The following is a 26,901-nucleotide window of genomic DNA, read 5'->3' on the forward strand; positions in this document are numbered from 1 at the left end:
TATTACATTAAACATTAGGCACTTGATGAAAAAAACAGTCTATCATTTGTTTGTGAGTCAACTGCAGGTGGTTAATGTCTGTAATATTCCATCACCTCATTATACATTAATAGTAATGGAAAGCTACATTTTGGTCAGTGTTACCCAATATTGGACAGTGAGTAATGATGTGGTGTGTAATGTACTGCCTCAGGTAAATTAGCAACACCTGTAAATGCAGAAACACAGACAGAATAAATGTGTTGTAATATGAAAAAAGCAAGTGATGAAAAAGAATATCTTTAGAAAAAGTGTTGTTATCATTAAAGAAAACATCTAGCAGCAATATTTGAGCAAAGCACATATATTTCAAAACATGTAAATTCATATTTCAAATCAAACACAACAAAACATTTTGATACAATGTACACATGCCATTAATCCAAAATTGCATAACACACTGAGGTAACACTTTCAACCACTTCCCTACATTAGTCATTAGTTGGCCTATTAGGTACATTGTGGTTATTGCTGAATATACAGTTTTATCACACTTTTTCTACTGTATGCACATAGAGTAGATACACAGCATCATTGTCATCAAGCTACATGAACTGCCTTCCTTCACTTATCTTTTCTCTGTCAGTATTTCATTGTTGTCCATCTTGCATTCCAGCAGGTCGTTAGCAGGGCTGGTGGAGACCACATGTTTGAAGTTTGAGTCATATTTGTAGTGGATATTTCCCTTGAAGAAGTGCACAAATCCTGTTGGGCATCAAGATTCATCATTGCTATATATGAATCAAATGTATCAAATACATAATGCTATGTGTGGAATTTTTTGAACATCAGTGTTCAAAGTAAGGTTTTTTGTTTACTGGACAGGAACTCACCATATTTAACCTCGATTTTCTTCTATTTTTTTGTGCCAAAAAGTAACGTAGTAGAAAACCACCCAGTGTCAGTGAGAAATATACTGTATATTCTTTTGTTCCCATTTCATTTAATGAGAGTGTATTGTTGAAATGCAACTTTTAAAAAAAAAACTGAAGACAGAAAAGGAAGGTTATGTAACTACCCTCATAAAAGACCGCTGCATCTATGGGAGCTGGAATCCCGGGCCACAGCTTCTCTATGAGTGTCGGTGATCCCTCCATCATCTTCTGCTGCTCATTGTACCTAGGTATGATACACAAAGAAAACAGGGTAGAACTTTGTCTCTGTGTTTGTCCTGCTGGCACTTTAAACCCACAATGTATGTGACATAGCCAACTCAGCGACAGCAAACAATTCTAGTTAAGTCAAACAGGAAATTTACAAGCTTTAATTACATCAAAACCTAAGAAGGAAGTAGTCTGGCCTGGTCTGGTCTCTGTTTACTGTATACACGGCAACATAGTTATGGAGCTAATGCATAGCAATATGAGAATATTTCAAGAGCATTAAAGAACTGTGGCATTATGGTTATGGTTAATGCACCATTAAGTACATGAACTTCATTAGAATATGTGCGCCTCATAATAAATGGATTAATTTCAGCTTAATTTTAATGGTGGGCTTTTTGGAAAAGTCTATTTTTTTCTGTTTGATAGAGGAGCTTTTTCTCCTCAGGCACATCACCAGTTCTGGAATATTTAAGGTATTTGCTGGTTTAAATGTATAATGCAGCACTGCACTTGTATTAAATAATATCATACATTCTCTGAACAGGAAACATCACTATGCTGCCCTATTTCTCGATTTCCAGTTCAATGGATGCAGTCATCATGGTTCCAGTGTCCACTGAAAGCATTTCAGAAGCAGAACATCTTCAAATTGTCTTTCGCAAAGATTTTTCATGTTTTACAAGTTATAAAATACACCTGTATCTGTACTTCTGTGGTTTGATTGCAGAAAACAGCATGCTGCCATGTTTACAGTTGGCATTTGTACTTTCTGAATAGTGTATCTTAGCAAGAGAAAAATAGTGGTATTCCTTCAGGAACAAGATTAAGAAGTATTTTGCTCTACTAACTGTTAATCAATAATTAAATATTAAATGTTTATTGTCAATAAACAAAGGAATGTATATTAATTTAAAAGCTTATTTTATGCTATAGACCTAGAATATAGCTGCAACAGAGCCAGAAAGCAATGCAGATGCATACAGTGCTCCATTCCACTTGACTGAACAAAAGGCTCTGTCTTGATTCTATCATTTGTCTGGTGGAACACAGACAATCTCCACTGATGGTCTCAGATCATCCTGCCATGTTGCAATTATTGGGGGTACCCCAGGGATCTGTTCTTGGTCCTTTATTATTTCTTATCTGTAAAAGCAATAGTAATACTCTAACACAGAACTATATATCGATTTTTATAACAGTTATATAGGCTGAAAATAGACATCAAGTAGAACAATTCCCAAGTGGAAGCGATATCTCGCCTTACATCTGTACAGGGTTCTGTAGTTGGTTGTTTGACTCTGCTTGCCTGTCTGTGAAAGTCACAGAACGCCACAGATTTATATTGATTTTTCTATGTAGATGATACAATCTTATATACATTTTAGGTCTTCTTCAAAAGAAGTCATGTCTACATTCTGCCCTAACATTCTTCAGACATCTCCTGAGGGGGAAATGCATTTTATTCTCAAGAACCCATTATATTAAATCATACATCTCCCTGCTATCCATACACATAATGTCACTACGATTGAAGTTATTCAGTCTTGTCACCTGGTGCCTGAATATTGGGTGTAAGACATTTCCACCATAATATGATGCACAAACTGCATGAACATTCACCAGAAAAATGTTTGATTCTCAAAATAGTATTCAAATGAAACCTACACCATGGGTGGTTAGCTTAGCTTAACATAAAAACTGGAACCAAGGGGGAAACTGTAGGATCTTACATACTTCCAACACTCATGGCCAGTGAAGAACACAGTGTAGCGTTCAATTCGGAAATGAAGAGCAGCATCTACAGATTTTATTCTGGAGGGGAAGCCCAAGTCTGAGATGTTTCTAGGATAACCCTCCTCAAGTTTTAGCTGCCTCAGCACCCAGTGCTGATTACCTGAAACAAAAACACTACCGTCACACATTTCATATGCACTACCCATTCAGGTATATCTGCTTTTTCATTATAAATTCAATTTAAGTGCATATACTGCGCAACTCATGATGGTCTTTTGGGATATCATTTAATTTTACCTTTGAAAAACACAATTACATTCCTCTCCACATTCTCATAGACAGCATCTAAGTAAGGAGGTACCGTGTCTGGCCACAGACTGCTTATCAGAGTGATTCCAGTTTCATCAAACTGAGGATGTCTGCGCCACATAAATCTGAAAAGGCAGAAAGTTATCTCAAACATCATTTGAATAATTGTTTCTTCCAATATTACTGGACCAAGGTGACACCGGGTAAGAATCAAGTCTGCCTGTCCCCCTACATTATGTAGGCATACTGTGAAAGTTTTCATACCTGTCTTTGAAAAAAACGACCTCCTGTTGTAATTCTGATACAGCATCAAAAGACAAATCTGGATCACATTTGTCAGGTGTTCTTGGAGGAGGCTTTTTTGAGAATAGTGAAGCAAAACTGGGACTGATACCTGCAGGCAAGTAAATAAGTCAATAAAAGTTGCAGACGAATGCAAGTGTAGTGTAATTTACTGGGCATTTCTGTGCTGTTTGTGTTATGCTCTTATCAAATTTATTATTGCACAACTTTGACAGAAACCTATGAGACTCTTCTATTTTGATGCTTTCTGCCAACAGATTTCATTCTTCCTAATGAGCTGCTTTCGTCAGCTGTTTTATCAGCCTGCACGTAACATGCAAAACTGAATGTCTAATGTAATAAACTGCATATATGTTGATGTGATTTAACCAACACGCATTTATTTCATACTACAGCTATATATATATATATTTTTTAGATAACAAGAAACCTTTCAACCTGACATCAACTGAAATGCAAAAAATTAGTCAAAATCTGACATACTCATGTAGACTGAGAATTTTGATTTCAAAATAAATCTCTGATGCTGGCAATATAAATAATGACTTCACTGTCACTGAACAAATTTCAGTAGTATTGTGTTGAAACATTAAAAAGAGGATGCTGTGGTTTGAAGCTGTTTGGCACTGGTTTCCCACACTACTGGTATGTGAACAAACAAACGTTATCTGCAACAAATGACTGTGTAATTACTCACATACGTTCAAGTTCATGTTCAGTGGTACTGAAGTGATGTTTCAATATTTTACATGCAAAAACTATCCAATATACATGTGTACATTGAAAAATGTGAATACATTTTTGTTTGAGATCAAAGCTGAGGTTATTTTGAACCAAGCAGCTTATACAGTCTATCTCACAATGCAATCACAGGGTTAGCATGTTTTTCATTTCTATTCATCTGCTTTAGAAACGAATCAGCAACCTCTCTGAAACCAGTCATTGAAATAATGCCCCATCTTTTGAATCCAGCTCAACTCACCATACAGGTGTTGGACATCTTTGACGTCGCGAAAAGAGAGCTGCAGGTCATAAGTGGGGGCAAAGTTGTATACTGGGTACATGATGGCTCCCGGGTCAGATGAGTGGGGCAGGCCAAGTGCATGGCCAAATTCATGGACTGCCACAGCAAATAGGTTGAAACCTTGAGCAGGAACACAAGCCATGGGAGGTTAAGGTTAAGCTGCACAAAACAATTAGATAGATGTAAACATAAATGTAGTGTAAGGATTTGTGGTCACTCCAGGTGTGGTTAGTTTGTTGTTCACATTTGGTTTCCCAAACAAAATATCATGCACAGTATATGTCAAATCTTAACATTTATATATATAACCCCCATATAACCCCTGTAAAACTGCAACTGGTCATTTTTATACTTCAGTATTTATATGGGTTGTATGATTTTAAGAAAAAAAGACATGTAGGTAAAGATACTGTGTTTAGTGAGCTTTAGAGCTGTTTCCAATGTTAAACTGTTCTTTTAGCTAGCACCAAAATTACACTAACCCTGTTTCCTGCAGGTTTTTCATACACCTACCATGGAGCCTACATGTTTGTATTGAAGAGAATTAGAGGTTTTTTTTTTATTGTAGTACCAGTAGTATTAAAGCTCCAGTCTTCATCAGCATCAAAGTGCACATCTCCGCCAATACCAGCCCCAGGCATAAAGGCATGAGCCAGGATTCCGCCTGTGCCATCAAAAGGTGCGCCATCCTTATGGTCTGCAAGAAACAGCACAGTTAACCATTCCACTCAGTAAATCCTTTATGCCACATGTCAGAGACAGGACTTCTGTGCAATACTATTTGACTGAGGAGATCTTTATAGACCTCACCGCCATTATAGAAGGAGATGACAATGTCAGCCTCTTTCCTGCTCCGCTTGCGAAATTTAACAGCCGCGACACTGGACCAGAGTTTCCATGCCGCCCTGATGACTTTGTGAACATTTGAGGCTGATTTGGGGAGGTTGGAGCCAGCTATCCTGAGGAACAAATACAGAATTGTACTAATTAACGGTGGAAAGAAAGATAGTGAAGAAATTTCAAGCAGTGGCAGCGTGACAGCAGAATGTCATCCTCAAGATAATTGCATCCTCAAGATGGAGATATCAGAGGAACAGCAAAAGAGGAGAAGGTAAGAAGAACAAAAATTGAAGAAGAAGAGCAGTGATCAGGCTGCGTTAACATTGGTAAGGCTTTCCAGTGGTGGAGACTACAAAGTCAGACTGGTAAAGAGGCCTAGACAGAGAGTGAAGAGACCGGTAAAACAAACTTTGTGGATGTTTTGACTATACAGATAGAAAAGTTCAGCCATTAAATAATACTTAAATAGAAATAAGGAACTGAGCAAGGGATCAAAATGACGTGCTTATGACATTTCTATATATTTGCTAATAGGGGAAATTCATTTTTAGCCATTATTCATTATGAATTTCACAATAGGAGGGAATAGATATAGTGAAATTAATTTTATAGGCTATAGGATTTTATTATGATGATGATATTGTTAACTATAAATTCAATATGCTTGTTCTTCATGTTGACTCCTGACTGGTCAGATTTGAATGAGAAGAAATCTAGTCTATATTCATGGAATTGGGCTTCAGTCAAACAAGGATTTCCATTAGTGTTGGATCCTGTCACAAACATAAAACAGGTGCTCTGATGTTTTCTACATTTATGTTGGTCTGACGGGTTGAAACAACAATGGTGCGTCTCTTTAAATGTTACTGCTACAAGGAATTGTGGGACATTTCTCATTTGGGCATTTCTCCTTTCCTTTTGTAAAAGAAGGCCCAGTGTTTCCTACGCTAAAGGAGATAAGATGGGAAGCACTGAATCACCTTTCCTTATCATTTAGAGAATGGGACCAGCTCTTATCATGGCTGCCGCTTAGAAACTTCCGGGTCATTTCACTCAGTTTGAACTTTCCTAAGCAAAAAAAAACTTTTCTTCCACAGCAGTGTTGTTCAATACTTTGTTCCTTTTTAAGTGAAAGGCATAGTTTGGGTGTTTTGACGTGGGTTGTGTGAGGTAGTCATGCATAGTCGGTACATTACCTGCATTAGATGTTAATTTTGAAATTGTTTTCTGAATTTGTTTTTCTTTTGTCTGTTTGCCTGTGTTTTCTTAAGTTGCAGCTCTCAGTGCCGCCCTAGCAGTGATGGGATGTGCTTGCATCTCAGTAGAAAATCAGCCCCAATTCACCGCACTGCTTTCTGATCATTTTCTAACCTGTAGCTGAGGGTGCTCCTCTTCCAGCGAATTCTGTTACCAAATCGTTCCACATCTGACAGACCACATCGCGGCCTCTTCATAACCGCCACAGTCTCTTCGGTCAGCTCTCCACTTGGCGGTAAACCAAAGAAGCGCTGCATGCCTTGCAGTTTATCACAGAGTCCGGTCTCCCAGTCAGCATCTCCAGCCGTGTCTGCATTCCTCTTCTGTCTCTCTGACTTGGGCTGGTAGCCGTAGAAGTGCTGTAGATATTCCTGAAGATGATAATTCAGTCAGTGCGCAAAATGGTGCGTTACTACAGTCAACTGAAAGGTGACACACGTTTGCTGAGATCTGATGGAAAAAAAAAAAGCCAGATGCTGCCACACGCAGCTTGAAAACAATTTGTAGAAGGTAAACTCCTTATTTTCCAACAATGTCACGTCAGTTGAGGAGTAACACAAATGTTCAGCCATTCATGAAATGGCTTCAATCTTTACAGTAAACATTCCAAACATTTTCTCAAACCTTTAATAACAGTATGCTGCAGAAAATAACCATGTAATTTTAGGTGCCGGCAACAGTCACACAAAGTCTAAAGACTCTGTAGCCTGCAGCTCTGCAAACATTTGTATAATAATCTTCAAGGCCAGATGTTCTTTGCTTTTTCTTTTTACTCCAGCACCTCTGTAACGTGAGCACTGATTGTTCCAGACAGATTTTGTACGTGAGCCCAAGTGAAAGAAAGTGTAATACAATCAGAGATTTGTGCTGATATTTTTTCTAAGTATTATTGTTAATAGTCCATCTAAGGATTCTGATGGCCGTCCACTGATAAATCCTTCAGTTTAAAGCTGATTCCAGTATATGTTCACAAAATATATTAATGCAATTTGACTACTTTTGGGCCAACAAATAATAACTTATCAAAGAACTTGCACTGGGGACTGATAGTGAGGCCTATATGATATATTTGAGACACTGTAGATTTGATATATTTTAGAAATATTAACACATTTGACCTTTTTTTATAAAAACATAAAATAAATATCAGATTTAAAAAAAATCTTTACCTGAATAAAATATACTCTTAAGTTGAAGAAGTTTTCTATTTTTTAATAAAGGAACTAATTGATCAAACAATACATAAAAAGACTACAGAAGACTAAGAAGTATCAACAAGCATTTACTACCAACTTTTGACATTTCCGACACTTCATGCTGCAGACATATTCAGTCAGTATTCATAATGTATTAAGTTTCAATACCCAGACTTATAAGAGATTAGACTCAGTGACCAAAATGTTTGTCCTGGAAGTGTGGAGCCACACAAAATTTACAGAAAATATTATTTAACATCTTACTGAACATAGAGAACATAAAGATAAAAATGCGTGATCTCAGTTAATAAAGTCAACATCATGATTTATCAGAAGGTATTTAAGTTAACTTTCTCTCCATCGTCAAGCTGACATAATGACAGGACTGATATTAATAAAATATATTTTACTTGGTAAATGTTGTAATTAACACTGACTCTGTGTGTGTGGCTTACCACAAGACAAGGCTGGCTTTGAAATGGCAGAAATGTCAAGCAGGTAGCTGATTTGAACCTGTGCATTGGAATGTTTTCCAATGTGTTTACAACTCTCATCAAATCCAAGTCATTTAACTTGAACATAACTTTTTTATAATGTAGTGGTGGAAAAAATAATAGGAATACTATGGCTTTCGTCAGTCACTATCATGAGAAAAAAAATGCCAATATAAAAGAAAATCAGTTACATGTCAAGAGAAATGTTTGTCTGTGTAACTGATAGTTTACATATATGCTGAAGTATATCCCCACAGCAGCAATTCTACAAGCAATTTTATGTTGCCATAAATTCGTGGACTTGTGGAAAAAGATTCCTGGAGCCATATACAGTATTTTTCTGGAAGCTAAAACTCAGATCCTATCAGTGGGTCAACAATGAGGTCATTAATGAAGCTTTTAGGGAAACTTAGTTGACCTAACAAATCACTACCTGAGCAGGGCTCCACTCACGCCGAGGTATTGGGTCTATAAAGCTGTCCAGAGCAAATCTCCCATAAATACAACAACACAATCCGAGCACAGAGACCTGTAAATCCAGCAGCTGGTCTTTCAAACTTTTTTACATCACATGCCATGTATAAAGTGATAAATACCTTTGCAAACTCCTGGTCAGCTTCAGATGAACCAGCATGGGGTGGTGTGTGCAGGTCTGGGTTTCGGAGAGGCAAGCTCATGACGAGAGTTTGGCCGGGCACCAGAAGAGTCAGACGAATGAGCCAGAACATCTTCATGTTCGTCAGGTCTGGAGTCCCAGTCAGTCAGACTGTCTTTGAGAGCTGTAGATACACAGGGCTGTGTGCAAAGCTGCGGTGACCACCTGTTAATTATGAGTGGCTGCTCCTGTCCCAACAAGAACAGCAAGGGGGCTCAGTGCATAAATAGGGTCTTTTTTAATGTTGTGTCCAAGTGACATAAGACCCATATTTATACAGCGTCACAGAGTAGCAAATCAGTCATAACCTGCCCAAAATTCCAAGAAAGAGTTTTGATCAGATTTAGAGATAAAAGCTATGGACCATATCTCATCCAGGGTTCATGCGAACTGCAGAGTTGCTATAGGCTGCAGATGACAGATGACAAAGACAGTATGAATATGCTAATTCAGAATTCGAAGGAAGAATTCCTTCGGATGATTCTGCCAGGGATAATCCTATGTTGGGATCTACGTAACTGTCTACTTTGCTGAAAAACAACTCCTTTCATTTCACACACAAAAGAATTTCTGAGTCTTTTGTTCATCTGTGAAAACAACCCCTGAGAGGCAAGTGAAAAAAAAAAAAAGTCTACTTTTTTTTTCATCCATGAAAACAACCCCTGAGGGACAAGTGAATTTTTTTTTTTTTTTTAATTCTTTTTTTATTGTATTACTTCCTGATCCATTTAAAGCCTTCTATGAGACTCAGCTGTGAACAAAACTAATTTAGGACCAGTGAAGTAAATTAAATTATAGGCATCCAACAAGAAGAAAAAGAAAATTAGATTAAATGCAAAAACATAAATACAAAAAAAACACCTAGTACACACAACCCAAAAGGTTTGGGTCTACCTGCCTGATACTCAAAACCTCTTATAAAATAGGGTGTACAAGAGAAAGAGGGCATTTGATGAAAAAAATAGACATTTTACAAATGATGGGCATACAGGTGTTATGTACCTTATCCATCTTTCCCATTTTTTCTTCACGTATTTTTCCGATGTTTCCTTTAATCTGTCAGCCGTCTGTTGGAGAAGACATGAAAACAACCAGGCTGAGACTTCACATGATATAAGACCAGCACAGTCTCCAGACTGAAACGACGTGGGGCTGGTTTGGGATGAACTGGACAGAAGATGAAAACAAAGCAACCTGCAAGTGCAACACATTAGTGGGACCTTCTGCAACAGTGTTGGGACCAACCTTCTGAACAATGTTTGATTTCCCTGCTAGAAAGAACACCATGACTGTGTTAGGCTGTTGACTAAAACTAATAAATAATATTAGTATAATAACGTTTTTGTTTCATCTTTTATTTGTTCAGTACCATAGTTGCAGTAACATGTAACATATTGGTACAGTTGGAACATGATGCAGTGGATTTGCATATTTGAACTGTTTAGTGTTATTTTATGGTGGTGGATCATTTACAGTTAAAAACCTAGATAGAATTATAGCCCACAGCTGTAAATTAATTATAGTCTTTTCTTTTACTGAACTGTCTGCAACACGTTCCCGTTGTTGTATTTGTTCTGTATTTTGGTATGTGTTTGTCAGCCACCGTAGTAGACAGCCGACAGGATGGAATACGTAGTCTAACCTTGAAGATGAGCATAGAAGAGATCCATGACTGCTGGTCTGGCAACTCCAAAATCAGGGCTGATCAACCAAAACAAACACTGTTAATTCACAGAAATGTGATTAGCAACCTTCTATTCTAAATATTCAATACAATTTAGTTATATTTACTTCATTTCATGAAGTTTTTCCAACTTAAAAATGGCAACTAAAGTTTACTTATTCCCTTATCCTCTTACCTATTTAACTATTCAGTACAGACATTTGTGCCCTGTTAATTTTTTCAGCTCCCTCTGGAACCACAATAGGCTTTATACATTTTTTTTAACAATTTTTCACTTCACCTTTAACTACACAACAGCAAAAAATTAATTTGTCCAATTAGTATTTGATTTATCACCAAAATCCTGCTNAGTTTTTCCAACTTAAAAATGGCAACTAAAGTTTACTTATCCCGTTATCCTCTTACCTATTTAACTATTCAGAACAGACATTTGTGTGTTTAACTACACAACAACAAAAAAATAATTTGTCCAATTAGTATTTGGTTTATCACCAAAATCCTGCAAAACTAATGGCATGTCCATCAGCTTCAGCTGTACTTTGTGTGTGCTATTTAGCAAATATTAGCATGCTAACATGACAAACCGAGATGGTAAACATGGTCAACTTTATACCTGTTAAATATGCTAAATATGTTAGCAATTAGCTCAATGCAGATGACTGCAGATGAAGTCTTGTTAATGTTTTTCAGTTTTCATTTAGAGTTAAGGAAGAAATGTGCTTTATGTGTGAACTGCTAAAAGTCTGGTGCAGTTCTTTAATCAAGTTTTCTTAATAGAAAACAGTTTGAAGTGAACCATTGAAGTGAGTTGACCATCATCACTTCAGGATGATGTGCAACAAAATCCCAACTCCTTTAAAAACCTGCATTAGTGAAAGACAATCTAAGCAGGCAGGAACTTAACTAAAACTATAACGTTCCGTACTGTAAAAACAAAATCTAAAGTTGGAACCTAAAGTGCATTTTGAAAAGAGAAAACAAATGAATATTTATGTACAGGCACATTTAAGTGAAATACACTGAACAATGGATACCCATTCTACCTCAAAAAACTGTGCACTAAAATTTAAAGAACAAACAACTACTTAAAAGTAGTCCAAAAAAGTGTTTCAGCTGTAACATCAGAACCAGCAGCCTTTCAGCAGGTGCTTTCACTCAGCCGATCAGCCTCTTCAGCAACTTGGGCATAACCAGCATGAGTCATCTCTGCACTGAGGAGGCATCAGCCAGACTCGGTCTATTTTACAGCTGGTATACACACCCGAGTCAGGACTGCAACCTCAGTGACTGAATACAAATCTAATCATATCTCAGACACAACAATCCTGCGTCAAAGGAAGTTGGAGCAATGCATGGGAAAACCCTGCTAATGACGCTCATAAAGACAACACTTCACTCAGCTTGAAACTGACTCACAGTTGCTGTGCCTGCAGGCCAAGACTGGATTTGATGTTTCCTTTACAACCTGTAGCATTATATGAATGAAGCAATGGTGTTTTGCAGCGTGGGTAATGATTTATACTTTTCTCTTCCAGATACTGTGTGATGTTTTTCCAGTATGTGTACACCATGGTTCATATTACATTACACTGATCTTAAAATGAAAATCCTTTCTTTGAACTTGTAACACCAGTTAACCATTTGCCATTTTCTCCCTTTGTCAACATAAGGAGGAATTAATAAGTCACGTAAAACCACAGTGAGGAACAGGTTTGTATCACCAAATAATAAAATCCTAACTGTTCCATTACTGTTGTAACATTGGAAATAAAAACAGACATGTATGTGCAGCCAACTGCGGGAGGAAGGGGATTTTTACAGATTGGTCAACACATTTAAGTGGTGTCTTCCTCCTTCTCTCAACACACTATTGGAGTCATATTTTCACTATTGAAAATACAGCTGTGGCAGGGGATGTATGTGTGTTTTTGCAAAAAAGAAACTGAAAGGTTTGAGCCAGAGCTCTGTGTTTCAGGTAATGACAGTTCAGGATACCTCCCTCTGCTACATACTCTGATCGAGAGTGTGTGTGTGTATGTGTGTGTGTGTGTGTGCGCGCGTACTATGGTATTAATGCAAAGTCTGATTGATGTGTGTACAGCAAAATAACACAATCAGGGTCAATGACAGCCATGTTTTTATAGCATACCAAATACCAAGATCCTGTTGATAATGACTTGACAGTGACAAGATGTTTGCGTTGACAACTGACAAGAACATAACAGCACTTATATAACACTCAGCATCAACCGCCCTTTCATAACATTGTTTTCTGATGACCAGAGAGGTATGTGGTGTGGCCTATGAATGTTGTCAAAAAGACGTCAAGACCCTGACTGTCAAGGATAATTGCAGCCAAATAATACACAGCAAATTTCTGGAGTTCAATAATCTAGATTGAGACAAAAAGTGTGGGGGAGTTAGATTTTTGGAGGGTTTTTTTGTCATTCATATTAGTGTTGGTGTTCTTTCTTTGGGGGAGTAATATTTAGGTGTTCATTCAACACTAGAGCTGGTGTTAATCCGTCTTTCTTGTCATCAGCAGTTTGACTTGAATTTAGTCGAGAGGCAGGAAAAGGTGCTCTTGTCAATCTACATGTTACACTGTGAGGGATTATCTGTCAGGTAGCTTCTGAAGTTAATGCTTGCCCCCATCTTGCTGCACGTGCTGAAAATAACTTGGTGGCTTTGCGCACTTTGCTCTGTGATTTGGTCGATTAAAATTAGCGTTATACTCCTCATTACTTCTACTTTTGTGTGTATTGTTAACAACGTTAACAACATGTTAATTGACATGTTGTATACGCATTACTAAACGGATGTATTTGAACTGTTTGGCATTCCTTAGAGGGATGTTGACAATATAACACCTCATTGACACACAATACACACACACACACACACACACACACACACACACACACACACACACACACACACACAGGAAAAAAAACATTTTCAAGCAGATCATCACACAAGGCGTCCTGGTCCTTTTAATGTCATCGTTGCAGTAGAAGTGACGCCCTGCTTATCCAGGAACACATAAAAAGCTCTATGTTATAAATCCACGAGGTTATAAGGTCTGCTCTATGTGTGATTAAAAAAAGTGCAGAGGAGCAGAACAGTATCACCTGCAAAGAAACACCAGTTTGCAGTAGCTTATCATTGGGAATGATTGACTTTAAAAGCTATTGAGTCTGGTCTCGTCAAAATGTGTTGAAACACTTGAAACACTAGAGCAAAGAGAAGATATATCTTCACACATACACCAACATTGACTCACAAGCCGCTGTCAACGTGGCAAACTGGCTAAGGCTTGCTTTCCAGATAAGTGAAAACATCCCTAAGAAGATAAGATTCAGATCATTTCAAATGTTTTGATACCCACATGTCCTATGGGTGTGATTAATAGTTTTATGTTGTATTATTTAATATGTCAACATTGTTGGCTTAATGGAATTGATCCTTGCTTTTATGTACATGTTTAGTAACATGTTTAAAGTCAACAGTCAATCTAATGTTAACAAAATCCTGCACTGCGCAGAAGTTCTTTTTGTTATCTTATCAGGCTTCTGTACAAAGAACAAGGTTTTTTGTACAATGTTTGCACTTCCTGCATTTTCCTCAGAAATATTTATGTAATACAAAGGGATACTGTTTTGTTGAAATATCCAAATTTTTACTGTCATTTGCATTTTAAATTTCATAAATGTTAAACTGCTTTATAGCAGTTTGTGTTAACTGTGAGACGCATTCAGAAAAAGTTTTAGTTTGAGAGATTCTGAAGTGTACTGAAAGCAAGATGAAGATAATCTTTTATTCTCATGAAAATGTCCTTCTGTAACAACCACTGCAGTGCTGGACTGTATTCTGCTCTCTACACAGAAGCAACTGTTGATGATACACTGTGCATCATTGAAATAAGGTACGATACTAAATATCCAAATCCTGACCACCTCACAGAAAAAAGCTTAAAAGTCCCATATTTTACACCTTTGCTTTGTTTTAAGTTTTGATATCCATAAGAAGATTAATTAGTTTAAGTTAAGTACCAAAAACCATCTCGATCTGACTGTTTTCTGAGTGATCGAAAAAAAATATAGCATATTTCAGGTAAAAACTCTGAGAAACCAAATCCTGCAAGGCTGGATGGTGGGGCCCGGTGGGCCTTGCTGGGGGGCTTAGCTGAGGACAGTGACTATAGTTGTGACGAAGTGAAGGAATTCCTGATGGCTCGTTTTAGGGCTCAGTTTCTGAATACAGGTTGTGTGAATTTGTCTGTGGACTGAGCACTTTGATATTTTCACAGTATTAATATAGAACCTAGACCTGCTTTATAATCAAAAAAGACATGGAAATATCACTTTATCCAATAAAAACCCTTTAAGTTTTCCCATTTAAAATATACTAAAAACAAAGGGATGTAATGTGGGGCCCTACCCCGTCACATGTATGTTCACTGCTCATTCCTTGAGCAGAAGGTGGACTCTGTGAACAAACTGTGGCTGTGTGTTACAGATTAAGCACTTACCACAGGTGCACCACAAGCTTTATTTAGTAAAAAGTAAATATGCTGGCACTTACAATTTAGGCATTTCATTCAGACATGAAAAAACAAAAAAGGGGTGACTATTATGATAAGAAAGAACAGCAGAAAGGAGAGGATCAAAAGCATTAAAACAGCACTTCCTCAAAGTGCTGCCAGTTTCCTCAACCTCTGCAATGAGTGGGTTGCACTGTTTGTTGAGTGGGTTGCACAATAATGTGCCAGTAGTGACATTTGCGCCAGAAAACTATCCTTATCCACATAGAGTCAGAGTAATGGAACCATGCCAGTGTCTGCAGTGAGCTGTGCTTGTGACACTGCCAGTAACTGATTGCCACACCTTCAAGGTGTACGAGTCAATTCAAACCCCTAACAACATAACATCATCCACTATGAGATGCACAAAACTGCATAAAAGCGATTCATGAGTCATATATTACTATTTCAGCGGTTGTTGACACTGTAGTTTTCAGTGTCAAACTCAAATTCCATTAATCTGTAATTTGAAGTGAAATGCAGTCTATGGCTTCAACGAGAGGAAACACACAAACTGTCTGAAACATTTTCTTTTATTTGACAATACAGGGCATCATTAAAGACTGGCACATGAACAAAGTTCAACAAAAACAATTGCTCTTCTGGCCTGAACATGTAATTATTACCACTTTGAGCTACAGTTAACATCATCAGAACAACCTGTAACTAATTTGTTGGACACATGAAATGAATGGAAGGCCAAAGAATCAGGCACAGACTTTGCATTAGAAGCTGTTATTGTTCGTCCTCCTGATGCCTTAACTGCTAATAATCAGCGGAAGGGCTCAATGCAAAAACACAAGGGACAAATTGAATGGTTTATCACAAACATCAAGGCAACTTGGGATTACACTGCAAGGATAACAATAAGGCACCCTCTTTGATACGTGCTCACCTCTACTGATGAGCAGTGATAACATACATTGAAGGTTCCACACAGACATTTGAAAAATGTTAATACATATCTTTCATACGTTATACTTATGTGCTTATGAACGTTTGTAACACTGGGTTTAAACAGCTGTTATACCCAAGCATATCAGAGTTAGTGACACAGCGTGTGTGTATAATGAAAAACTAATGTGTTGTCTCAGGACAAAGCAGCTAAGGAGGCCACACTAATACAGATATCTCCATACAACAATAATGTTGTGCATCTTCCAGTTTACCAGTTACTCCACAAGTTCACAGTAGCAAAATAAATATTGTAAATAAAAAGCCCTTCATTTAACACCACATGAAAACTGAGGCCTAAACGTTTTACAGTAGGTAGGTAGTTTGTCAATGCACTATATGGCATGCTTGGCAATGTCTGAAATAAGCTGGAAATATCTGCCACCTAGTGGTTGTATCATAAACTTCACAACAAGGATTGTGCATGTGCCACTTGACTCTTCATCTTAATGCCATGGTGTGAATAAATTAAACAAAGACTAATAAATAATAGAGAAATAAATAAAATAGTGGTATTGTGGGGAAGGTTTAAGTACCTGTAGATAGAGGGAATCTAAATACTTTTCACATAAATCAAGCGTTGGTTTTTTTTCATAAGAAAGGGAAACATTAGTGTTTACTGTCATGACAGATGTTAAGGAAGCATGAGACAAGAGCAACCCAGAACTGGCTGTGTCTAGTACCTGATTCCCTACAGTTTATTAAGATGCAATTATTCAGATATGTCCCATTCATTCACTTGGTCCTTTGACTGAATATTAACAATTAAGATTCAGAAATGTATTTCTTTCGCAGGTAATCTTTGTTAGCTGGCTTAGTTAGCTGGGTTTCAACTCTTACTGCGCTCTATGCGAGCTGAACACATCAGCTGCAATAATCTGACCACTGATCATGGCTTGAGATAGAGTACAATCACACTGTCATCGGGTCAGTGTGATTGTACTCTATCTCAAGTCCATCTCAAGCCAAGCATTTCCAGTGATGCTTCTGCATGTTTGCCTGATCATGTCCTCAAGATATTTGTAAAATCCAAACAAAGTGGTCTAACACACCCTAAAGGAGGGTCATTGTGATTCTGATACAAAACCAATACAAAACCCACGTGGGCCTGAAAGGTGGCTCTAAAGTCCTAGTCCTTCACGGACTACAAATTTGTGTGGACTATCACTTTAACGACTGTGACAGCACTGTAAAAGTGTCCAGAGACCCGAGGTGTAAATAGTGGTCCAGCTTGCGCTGTGTAGCTGGGCAAAGTTAAACCTGGTCCTAAACACAATTATGAGTCAGTGTAATGATGTTTTGTAACAAAATTATATGTAGGTGCTGGATTTCTTGTTTGCTTTCAGTGAGGTAAAACATTAACATTTCTCACACAATCCTTGACTGTTTTAAATCCCAGAGGAACTTTGGCAACAACAACAACAACAAAAAAGAAATGTATAATTCCAGTCTTTCCATATGTTGATAGGAAAATTTCAAGGAAAAATGAAGCCTGTGGCCAAACAAATGAATAAGGATCTTGTGGTAAAGACAGCTGAGCTACAATAACACAGTACCACTTTCACTTTCTAGATGATAGTTACTATCCCATAAAATACAATATGATACTCCTTGAAAAGGGATAGGACAGCACTGAGTTGTAAGTACAGCTCCCTCAGCTACTTGTAAAACTACACATAAGCAATAGTTATACTTAGTTATACTTTAGTTTAGGGATCTATTTAAATATTTTTAGGTTTAGGAGATTTAAACTTTGACAGAACCGAACATATGAGGATAAATATGTTAATGTGAATTCTGAATTAATGACACTGTTTTCCCTTTTCCCAAACCCCAATCAAGATAATATCCATAATCCCTTCAACAGTTGCCACTGCAGTGGACTACATATCATATTTGCGTTGGAAATGAAGGAGAAAATAAAATTATTATATTTCAATGAAGTTACAGAAAAGCTAGTCTAATAAATTATGACTGATGAAAAAATCTCCCATTTCTTAAAACTGGAATCAGTGCTATACTGTACCCACAGTGCAGAGCCAAAGGCTCCCTGGGGTGATGTCTTGGGGTCCACCTGCCCCCTGCCTGTGGGCTGACGTGCCAGCAGTGGGTCCCTGTGCCGATGGTGTTTGGATATGGCAGTCACCATCCTTCAGCTGGTACCAATCCCTTCACTTCAGCTTGTCTTCTGTGGTTCAATGTGCAATGTGGGCCAGACTCCACACAGGAACTGAGCAAAGTTAAGATAGAACAGAATAAATAAATAATGATAAATGAATAAAAGAATGAATGACAATAAATGAAAGCTACAATATGTGCAAATGCTAAAAGCAAGACATACCTTTACTTTTGGTCTGTACTTGAGGTAGGTTGACCTGATCTGAAGGCTAAAAGAAAACAAACATTCAATGTACATGAACATATCTCACCACAACAAAACTCACTGCAGCTGTAATCTCCTGCGAATGAAGCAGAAGCTTACCTGAGAAGTATGTGCAGGTAGGACCCCAGGCCTGTGAAGATGTGCCACCAGGCATGGAACTGTGTTACTACTCCAACACCAGGGGGCAGTGTTTGTCTACTGGCTCTGAGATACAAAGAAAGCGTTGACCCAACAAATTAAATACATGACAAAAGAGGTGCTAAACACTCATCACGCATTTTAAATAAAAAATTGACATTACATTGATCTTGTCTGACCTTGCAATGAAAAACATGCATTACATTCATTATTTTGCCTCCACAGGTCCTCACCTTAATGAGTCACAGAAGATGTTGTCAATGTTCCACAGCAGGAACCCCAACATAAAGATAGATAAGGAGGTGTAACACAGCGGTCTGAGCCATGGGTACACCCTAAAGATGAAACATAAACAATAAAGAAAATCCTTTAGCAAGTTCTTACTTTGTTGAATATTAATGAACAACAGCTCTTTTGTTATGGTAATGATTTCAATTTAAATGGTCCTTTTGCAAAACTTACCATGTAACAATGAAGATGGATCGCATCACTAGGCAAGCTACTAAAGCACCATACATGACCTAAAAGAAGAGGCAGTGATTTGGCTTTGAAACACTTCAGTAAAGAACTTGTGGAACATGACAGATAAAACATTCTACAACTATTCACAAATTTCCATCAAGTCACCAGAGCTCAAAGTGAGCCAGGCAGCCTCAGCTGCACACTGAGAGTAATGCTGATAGAGCCTGTTCATATAGTCTTTGACAGCTTTTCCAACAGAAGCAAAGTTGTCTCTAAAATGTTCTTCCAACTCACATTTTTGTTTCCTTGAATGTAACTTACAGCCAGAGCTGTAGATTATGACTCTTTTTAAAGGATAAATGATTTTAACTGTCAACACATTTCTTGTGTCAGTGAACTGACTCATCTGCAAACTGATCAAACTAATAAAGAACCATTAACCCCCTTTTTTAAAATTTTATATCAATTAAATCTATAAATTCAATTCTGCTACAGTACATCAGTGTTTTCTGGGACCCCACAAAGGGTCCTAAAATGAATCTGAGCAGTCACCAGATAAAGGAAGGAATAAGAAAATAATAATCCTGTAGCACAAATTATGTTTTCATTTTTCTGACTCTTCTTCAGTTTTGTTTTTTCTTGCCTTTCAGATTACCTGAAAATCAGACTTAACTGTCATCTCACTTTCACATCATTATTTTTTTGGTTTGGGGAAGCTAGAGATGTGATTGGTGTTTCAGAAATAATATATAAAGGAAAATCCACTCTTTGGTTGAACTACACACAACTCATGTCCACACAAGGTCATGAGCCACTCATACAGAGAGTCGTCACTGGGACCAAACTGTGGGCTCACTGTACTAAGCCAGGAACAGTATCAGTCTCGTTATGAATCGCCATTGAGCAGTGTGGTTAGTAAACAAACTCAGGTCCAAAGGGTAAACAAAGGCAACTTCGTCACATTGTCTGTACTGTTGTAAAGCAACACGCACAATGTGAGACTCTGAGCAGGTACAGACAAACACTGGGTACAAAAGAAGCTTTTTTTTTACTTCTCTTTCAAGTTTTTATGAGATTATTCTTCTTCTTGGCAGGAAATTTGACCTATGTCTTCATCTCATGGTTAAGGTTTAAGTGCTTAGCTTTGTGTCGACATTTGCTCTACATGAAAAAACTTAAGCCTCCACATTCATTTCAATGGGGAAGCGCACTGATCTGCAACGCATGATAACGTCAATTCAAAAAGACCCTGTGCTGGCCAGTCACATACTGTACATGCAAGCGCACATTCCTAGTGCATTACTTTACCATTTACCGCGACATGCGACAAAAGATAACACGGTTGTTCCTGTGATAACTTTCCAGAGTTGTAAAATCCAGTCTGTGAGTATTACACAACACTGTGCTCTGATTTGGATCTAATAAGCTTTTAAATGCACAAATCCGTTCCTCCATCTGGACTTCCCAGATTATATTTCGTTTGAAACTGGCTGTAGCTGTGAAACTGACCTTAGAATCTGTGTTTTTTTAAATAATACACCTCAACAAATACTTAACTGATCATCAACTGACTATAAAATAAAATGTCATTAAATGCTGCATTTTGCATATCTGCTTTGATATGAATTGCTACTTTACTGTACATTTAACAAGCAGTGTGCAGCAAATTAAGTATTGCATACTGTGTTAGAAAGCCAAATGTTTACACAAGGTAAAATGACTTAAGACACACTGAGCCCTGATAGCAAACAATGAGCAAGGTGACATAACACAGAGCACGCCCTTACCTGGTGAAACACTGGCTCCTTCCACTGCAAGTATACCTACAAAACATACATAGAGAAACTACTAAAGAGGCCATGAGGGATGTAATGTTTCCTTTACAATATGGTTCAAAGTAAATGATCATATTGTAGTGAAAGTGAATACTCACCACAGTGACTGAGACGCTGAAGATTAATAAAATTGCAATAGGAAATAAGCTAAGGCTGTTCTCCTGTTTGAAGCACTCATATCTGAGAAAAGAAACAAATGTTTATCTTACATTTTCAGTTTGAACAATCATAAAGAACAGAGAGCAAATGACAAGCTGAGATGAAGTGGAAATCCAGTTCAGAATCAATAGTTCCACTAAAATACAGTACACTCAATAGATCAAGTGATCGGCAGGGGATTCACTGGTTCAGTTCACAGGCACAGTCACACTAAATTTGTTCTCAGTGGTTCAGCAGCAATAAATGGTTGGGCCACTTACAGACAGTAGACAAAGACGCATGTACTGTAAATCATAGGCAACTCGTCCAGTAGCTGCAAATGGAAATAGAGATGAAACACACATGAATACATCACTATAGGATGATGTTACATTTGGCACCAAACATTTGACCACATATTTACAACAATTAGTCTGATTCATGTAGTTTCAGCAAGAAAAAAAACAATTCCCAATGTTAAAGTATTCAGATTTCACTGTAGCTCACCTGCATCTCATATAGCAGTGTCATGTGGAAGCACCAGGAGCCGACGCCAACAGCTGGGTGACACACAACCCCACAAAACATTAACACTGAAAATTAAGACATTCTCACAGGTATGTATTATCATGTAAGGGCATCGGCAGAAAACACTGTACAACTGCAAGGGATGTTGACAGCAACTATAATATGTAAACAAGAGCAGTGTTTGCTTTAGTATTGTCCCAAATGTAGATCCAGGTAATTTTCAGTTTCAAGAGACTAACCTGCCAGTCCGAGGAAGGAGCAGACGTAGCGAAACTCGAGGCCGTCTCGAAATGTCTGGATGGCCCCACAAATGGGAGGGAGAATCATAATGAGGTTGCTGACAGTGTTCCCTGTTCCAAAAGATACCAGAGATGAATTAGAGCCAGATGACATGAGCTGTGTGATATCTGAAAAGCTAAGAAATGCTCTGTGATTGGGTGACATGATGGCAGTGAAAGTTCAGTGAGGAGACAGCCCCGGTTAGACGTATAACAACAACATGAATGGTATCTTATTACAGAAACCTGATCATTGCACTGGGAGTTCATGCACACACGTCTGCTATTGTATTACTAAAACTGAAATCACAGCACTAAAATACTTGAAGTACTGTGCATCTGAACTATGCTAACTAATACTGGTAATACAGTTGTATGTTTTGGTTTGCAGGTACAAGTAATGGGTATGTGGGCAGACAGTAAATGATGGATGGACCATTTTTATATTGTTTTTTACCTGCAATAAATGGATTCATAATTTACACAACTAACAGAATATTAATCAGTAACTCTTTTGAAAAATGACTAATTGAAAAAAAATAAAATTTAATAACGTGTCAGTTCCAGATTCTCAGATGTGTAAATTAGCTGCTTTCCTTGCTCTTGTATTTCAGTAAACTGAATATCTGTGGGTTTTGAACCGTTGGTTGGTTGGTTTACCATGTATTGTTGCACTATTTTGTGTTTGTACTGTTGTCAGGATCTGTGGTTTCAAACCTGAAAACAGCTGAAAAGAAGTACTTGAAGGGTGGTGATGAATAAAGCTTCAACAGCTATCTTGAGGTTCGCCTCAAAGCATTTAAGCCTTATCTGAAAAAGTGGCCTACGTTTGAACTGGTGTCAGAGATTGTGTTTGTAAACCGCCTTCCCCCAGGCCATCGTTACTGTATGTACTCACTGTTGGTACATCATCAGGCTCATGGGGAACCTGATAAAACAGCTCAACACTGATCCTAACTTTGCTCATTATGGGTGTGGTGATGTACAAACTCATGTGTGGAAAACAATCAGACTTACCAGGATGTTAAGTACCTTGAAAACTAATACTGCTCACTGGCATTTTCATAAACAACACAACACATCCGTTTCACTGTGGATGTCTGATACAAGCCAAAGAAAGCCCTTGGAGTGACCATTTTAAAATGTGTGGAGAGCACATGAATGTTTCGCATTCACATTTCAATGACAGCTGCAGACAACATGATGAGACACCTGCCCCCAGTATAACGGACACTTTATAACCTCACTCTGTCTGCTTCCACTGTCACCATGGGCTGATGTTTTAAAAAGAGAGATAGCAAGCATCAAGTGAGGATTAAAGTCATAGTGGTATCTCTTTTTCACGTGAACAATGCCACATTCCCACCATTGTAAACTGAATCACTGTTTAAATGCCAAACAATTCTTCTGTGGCTGAAAACAACAATCTAGCTAGGCCAGCGTGGTGTCTAACAAAAGCTTCAACTGTCACTATCCTAGATATGCTGCATTCACACCAGTGCCAAATTTTAAAAACGTTTCAATGGAATTAATGAATACAGCAGCCCAGCAATATGGACTCGAAGCTAGTGGCTTACAGAAGGATTTTACACTTTATTGGGCAAGAAAATGTGGTGCATGTGTATAACACTACGAAGGGCATAGCATGGACAAAATATAAAGGAGATAAAAAGTACAGTAATCTAATTAAACTCTGGCCCACTTGGATCAAGTTCACCTTTGACTAACTGTTGCATCACTGAGTACAATGAAAATCATGGATGACATGATAACAGCACATGGTAGGTGGATTTAGTGAAACTTTACTCCCAAGAGTTTATACAGTGAATCTCTAATGAATTTGTGAGGTATAGAATTTTTACACATTAGAAGATAATACAGAGTTGTTTTATATTACCAATTAATAGTACAAATCATCTTAACACTCAGCCTAGTTCCCTTCTAAGATCTTAAATTGGCTGCGCAATAATGAGGAACTTTAAAGTATTATTTTCAGTGGGAATGTGTGTCCAGTGTAGCTCTGCTAAAAGCTTCTGAAGGAATATGTCACTGCATGTCAGTAAAACACCCGTCATTTCTGGAAGTCCCGCTAACATTACAGCATCTAGTGACTCTAACTGTTAAAATCTAAGATAATGGTTCCTGAACAACCAGTTTTTATCGTTAGACAAGCTGTGAGGCGCCCCAAAGTATGAAGGAAATGTTTTATCAAGTTTCAAGTTTAGCCTCAGAGACACTAAACCACCTTGTTGAAGGGGAAACACTGAAGACCAGGTCCCGAGCCGATTTCAAACACAAATGAGTGGTAAATAATGATGTGTCTGACAACGTTAGCAAACACTTACTCCACCATGCAGAATAAAAGCCTACGGGAGAGCTATATGCAAAACAGCTCGACACAGACAGGTTGACTTTGTAACGTGAGCCTTTCTTTTTCCTCGTTACAGCTCTAACGTTAGTTAGTTAAATGCCGTATGGGGAAACATTTTGCTCAAACTAAGGGAAAGAAAATTCATCTCGGCCAAACACGGTAACACAAATCCACATCATCATTATTATTATTACAGCCGCTGCTCACGCTTCATATTTACGTTATTAAGGGGCGACTACACGTACACAGTATGGCTGTCCTCCCTCAAACCAACCCCCAAATTCAGCATTTTTTCTTAGCGTAAATGGTGCCATTATATTTAACTTACAGAATTCCGCGATGTAAAAAGAGACGACATAATTTTCTTCACACCAGTCCAGCGTTGAGGTCGGCCGCCCCCAGTATCCTTGCCTGTCTATCGTGGGAGCCATGATGGAAGAGGAGGAGGTTGTGGCCACTAACGGATTTGTAGTCATCACGGCCGAGCTCCCAGAGCCCTCCTCCTCACGCGCCAGGGAGAGGCAGGTAACAAAGTCCAGGAATATAAGAACCGAACTGAGATTGCGGAGCATAAACTACAAAACGCTGTTATGTAATTATCAGACTTTTATCATCACGCTAAGTGCAGAATATATATATACACATATATCATATGTGTATATAAATATATATATATATATATATATATATATATTATATAGTATATATATATATATATATATTGTGATAATTTCTTTAGCTAATATTTTATGACACATTTCAGAATACTTTATTATTTCATAGTTAAAGTAATCAAACTTCACTCTGTTCTGTGGCACGACAGCAAAATTATCATAGTCATACCTTCACATGCACACCTGACCCTGTTATGTATATCCTGGTTTTAGTCATATAGAACATAACCTAATTATTTATATTCATGTACGATTCTAACGTGTGTCTTTGGAGTCTCCACATCACAGACAGGCTCTGTCACTTCTGTGCTGAGGAGCAGGTGTTATTATAATGACTCCCCCATACAGAAATATAATATATGAGATACAGTTTATGTCCCTATATCAATAGTCATGTTGCCACAAATGTCACCTTAAAGGTGATATACTATTATCACGTATACAGTAGACATCCTCTGGATATATGAAGCTATAACTTTATAAAATATATGAAATACCCATTGTTAAATTTGTATATGTACATGTATTAGGAATATCTATGGTGACTTTTTATATGGTGCATCATATAAAAATTCACCATAGATATTTTATATGTTATATTTGCAAGCAATATAAATTTCATTTATATGCATGTTCATTAACACAATGTAGGCTACATATAAAAATGATATGTGCTCATATAATTTGTTCATATTAATTTATTATTAATTTTAACATTAACATGTCTATTTCCCCGTTCTGGGAAAGTGGTGTCAGACTTTTGGACCCCTACTGTATAAAATATCATCATGTATTGACAGGCTTTTTACATATGTCTACAATATAAGCATACATACATAAACATACATATTTGAATGGGCTAGACATATATGTCATATGTCTTAGATATAATTTTTACATTTGTTTTTTATTCTATATGTACATGTATTTCATATAAGTAAATTCAATATACAGTAAATACATTTGCATAGGGGCCTGAATGTTTCATGGTCCAATACTTATTTTAATTCTATAGGGTACATCAAAATTTGAAAAGCAATTTAAATCAGATTTATAGCTGAATAGCTCAGCATTAACAACATATGACGCAATTGTTTCCTGTACTATTTTCTGTTGTGTGTGTCCTATAATACTTTCTATAGAGAAAGGATGTCAGTGTGAGTCTGATGTGTCAGTGGGGTCTGGACAGGATTTGGACACAAATTCCCTCAATAGATTATTGTTTATGATTATAGGCTTTCTTCTGTTAATTCCACTAATGCACTGACTACATAGCATGAGTTGAAGACACACCTGCATACACAATGCACCCTTTATCTGTATCAGGATTAGGATTTATCTTGATGTAGATCATATTATAATGTTACTGAACCTCAACAGTTTGCTTCCTGTTTATATTAGAGTGTAAAGCAAGCCTTAGCAACCAATAAATAAAAGTATAATAAAAGGGTTTCAGTTCAGTATTTTATTGCACATCAGCAATAATTTGACAGAAACTTATGATGCAGCTCCGGCAAAAGAGGAACACAACCATATGACATCAGAGTACAGTCCAGACACACAATACAGTAACACACACAGAACAGAATGCACACTGGTGTTAAAACAACAGAAAAAGAAAAAATGATTAGGAGATATAGTTAATTTTTAAAATGCCTGATGGCTTTACAGTACATTCAGTATTCAGTAGTTGTGAGCTGCGAGACCTTAGGAGTGTGTCTTTCCAAATCATGTCTAATTAATTGAATTTACCACAGGTGGACTCCAATCAACGTGTAGAAACATCTTAAAGTTGACCAAGAGAAATGAGAGGCACCTGAGCTAAATTTTAAGTGTCATAGGAAAGAGTCTGAATACTAATGTTAATGTGACATTTTAGTTTTCACTTTTTAATAAATTTGCAAAAAATTGTGTTTT

General features: G+C 37.5%; 2 protein-coding genes across 2 annotated transcripts; both read right to left on the reverse strand.

The window, feature by feature from the left end:
- Positions 1 to 452: 452 nt before the first annotated feature.
- Positions 453 to 9,108, reverse strand: LOC111222299 (neutrophil collagenase-like). Its single transcript, XM_022745987.1, has 10 exons — positions 8,899 to 9,108; positions 6,727 to 6,983; positions 5,326 to 5,474; positions 5,087 to 5,212; positions 4,474 to 4,635; positions 3,453 to 3,582; positions 3,177 to 3,313; positions 2,880 to 3,039; positions 1,058 to 1,158; positions 453 to 744 (listed from the first exon to the last, which is right to left on the reverse strand). Exons 1-10 carry the CDS (start codon positions 9,034 to 9,036, stop codon positions 608 to 610), a joined length of 1,497 nt encoding a protein of 498 aa, XP_022601708.1. The 5' UTR covers positions 9,037 to 9,108; the 3' UTR covers positions 453 to 607.
- A 6,630-nt stretch (positions 9,109 to 15,738) lies between these two features.
- On the reverse strand, positions 15,739 to 24,741 carry acer3 (alkaline ceramidase 3). Its single transcript, XM_022746064.1, has 11 exons — positions 24,639 to 24,741; positions 21,901 to 22,011; positions 21,641 to 21,693; positions 21,415 to 21,467; positions 21,094 to 21,175; positions 20,948 to 20,983; positions 19,161 to 19,219; positions 18,932 to 19,033; positions 18,660 to 18,764; positions 18,519 to 18,564; positions 15,739 to 18,407 (listed from the first exon to the last, which is right to left on the reverse strand). The coding sequence occupies exons 1-11, from the start codon at positions 24,739 to 24,741 to the stop codon at positions 18,354 to 18,356; spliced, it is 804 nt and encodes a 267-aa protein (XP_022601785.1). The 3' UTR covers positions 15,739 to 18,353.
- Between the last annotated feature and the right edge of the window lie 2,160 nt (positions 24,742 to 26,901).

The sequence above is a fragment of the Seriola dumerili genome, unplaced genomic scaffold (assembly GCF_002260705.1).
Source record: "Seriola dumerili isolate Sdu_G_001 unplaced genomic scaffold, Sdu_1.0 BDQW01000091.1, whole genome shotgun sequence".
Taxonomy (NCBI): domain Eukaryota; kingdom Metazoa; phylum Chordata; class Actinopteri; order Carangiformes; family Carangidae; genus Seriola; species Seriola dumerili.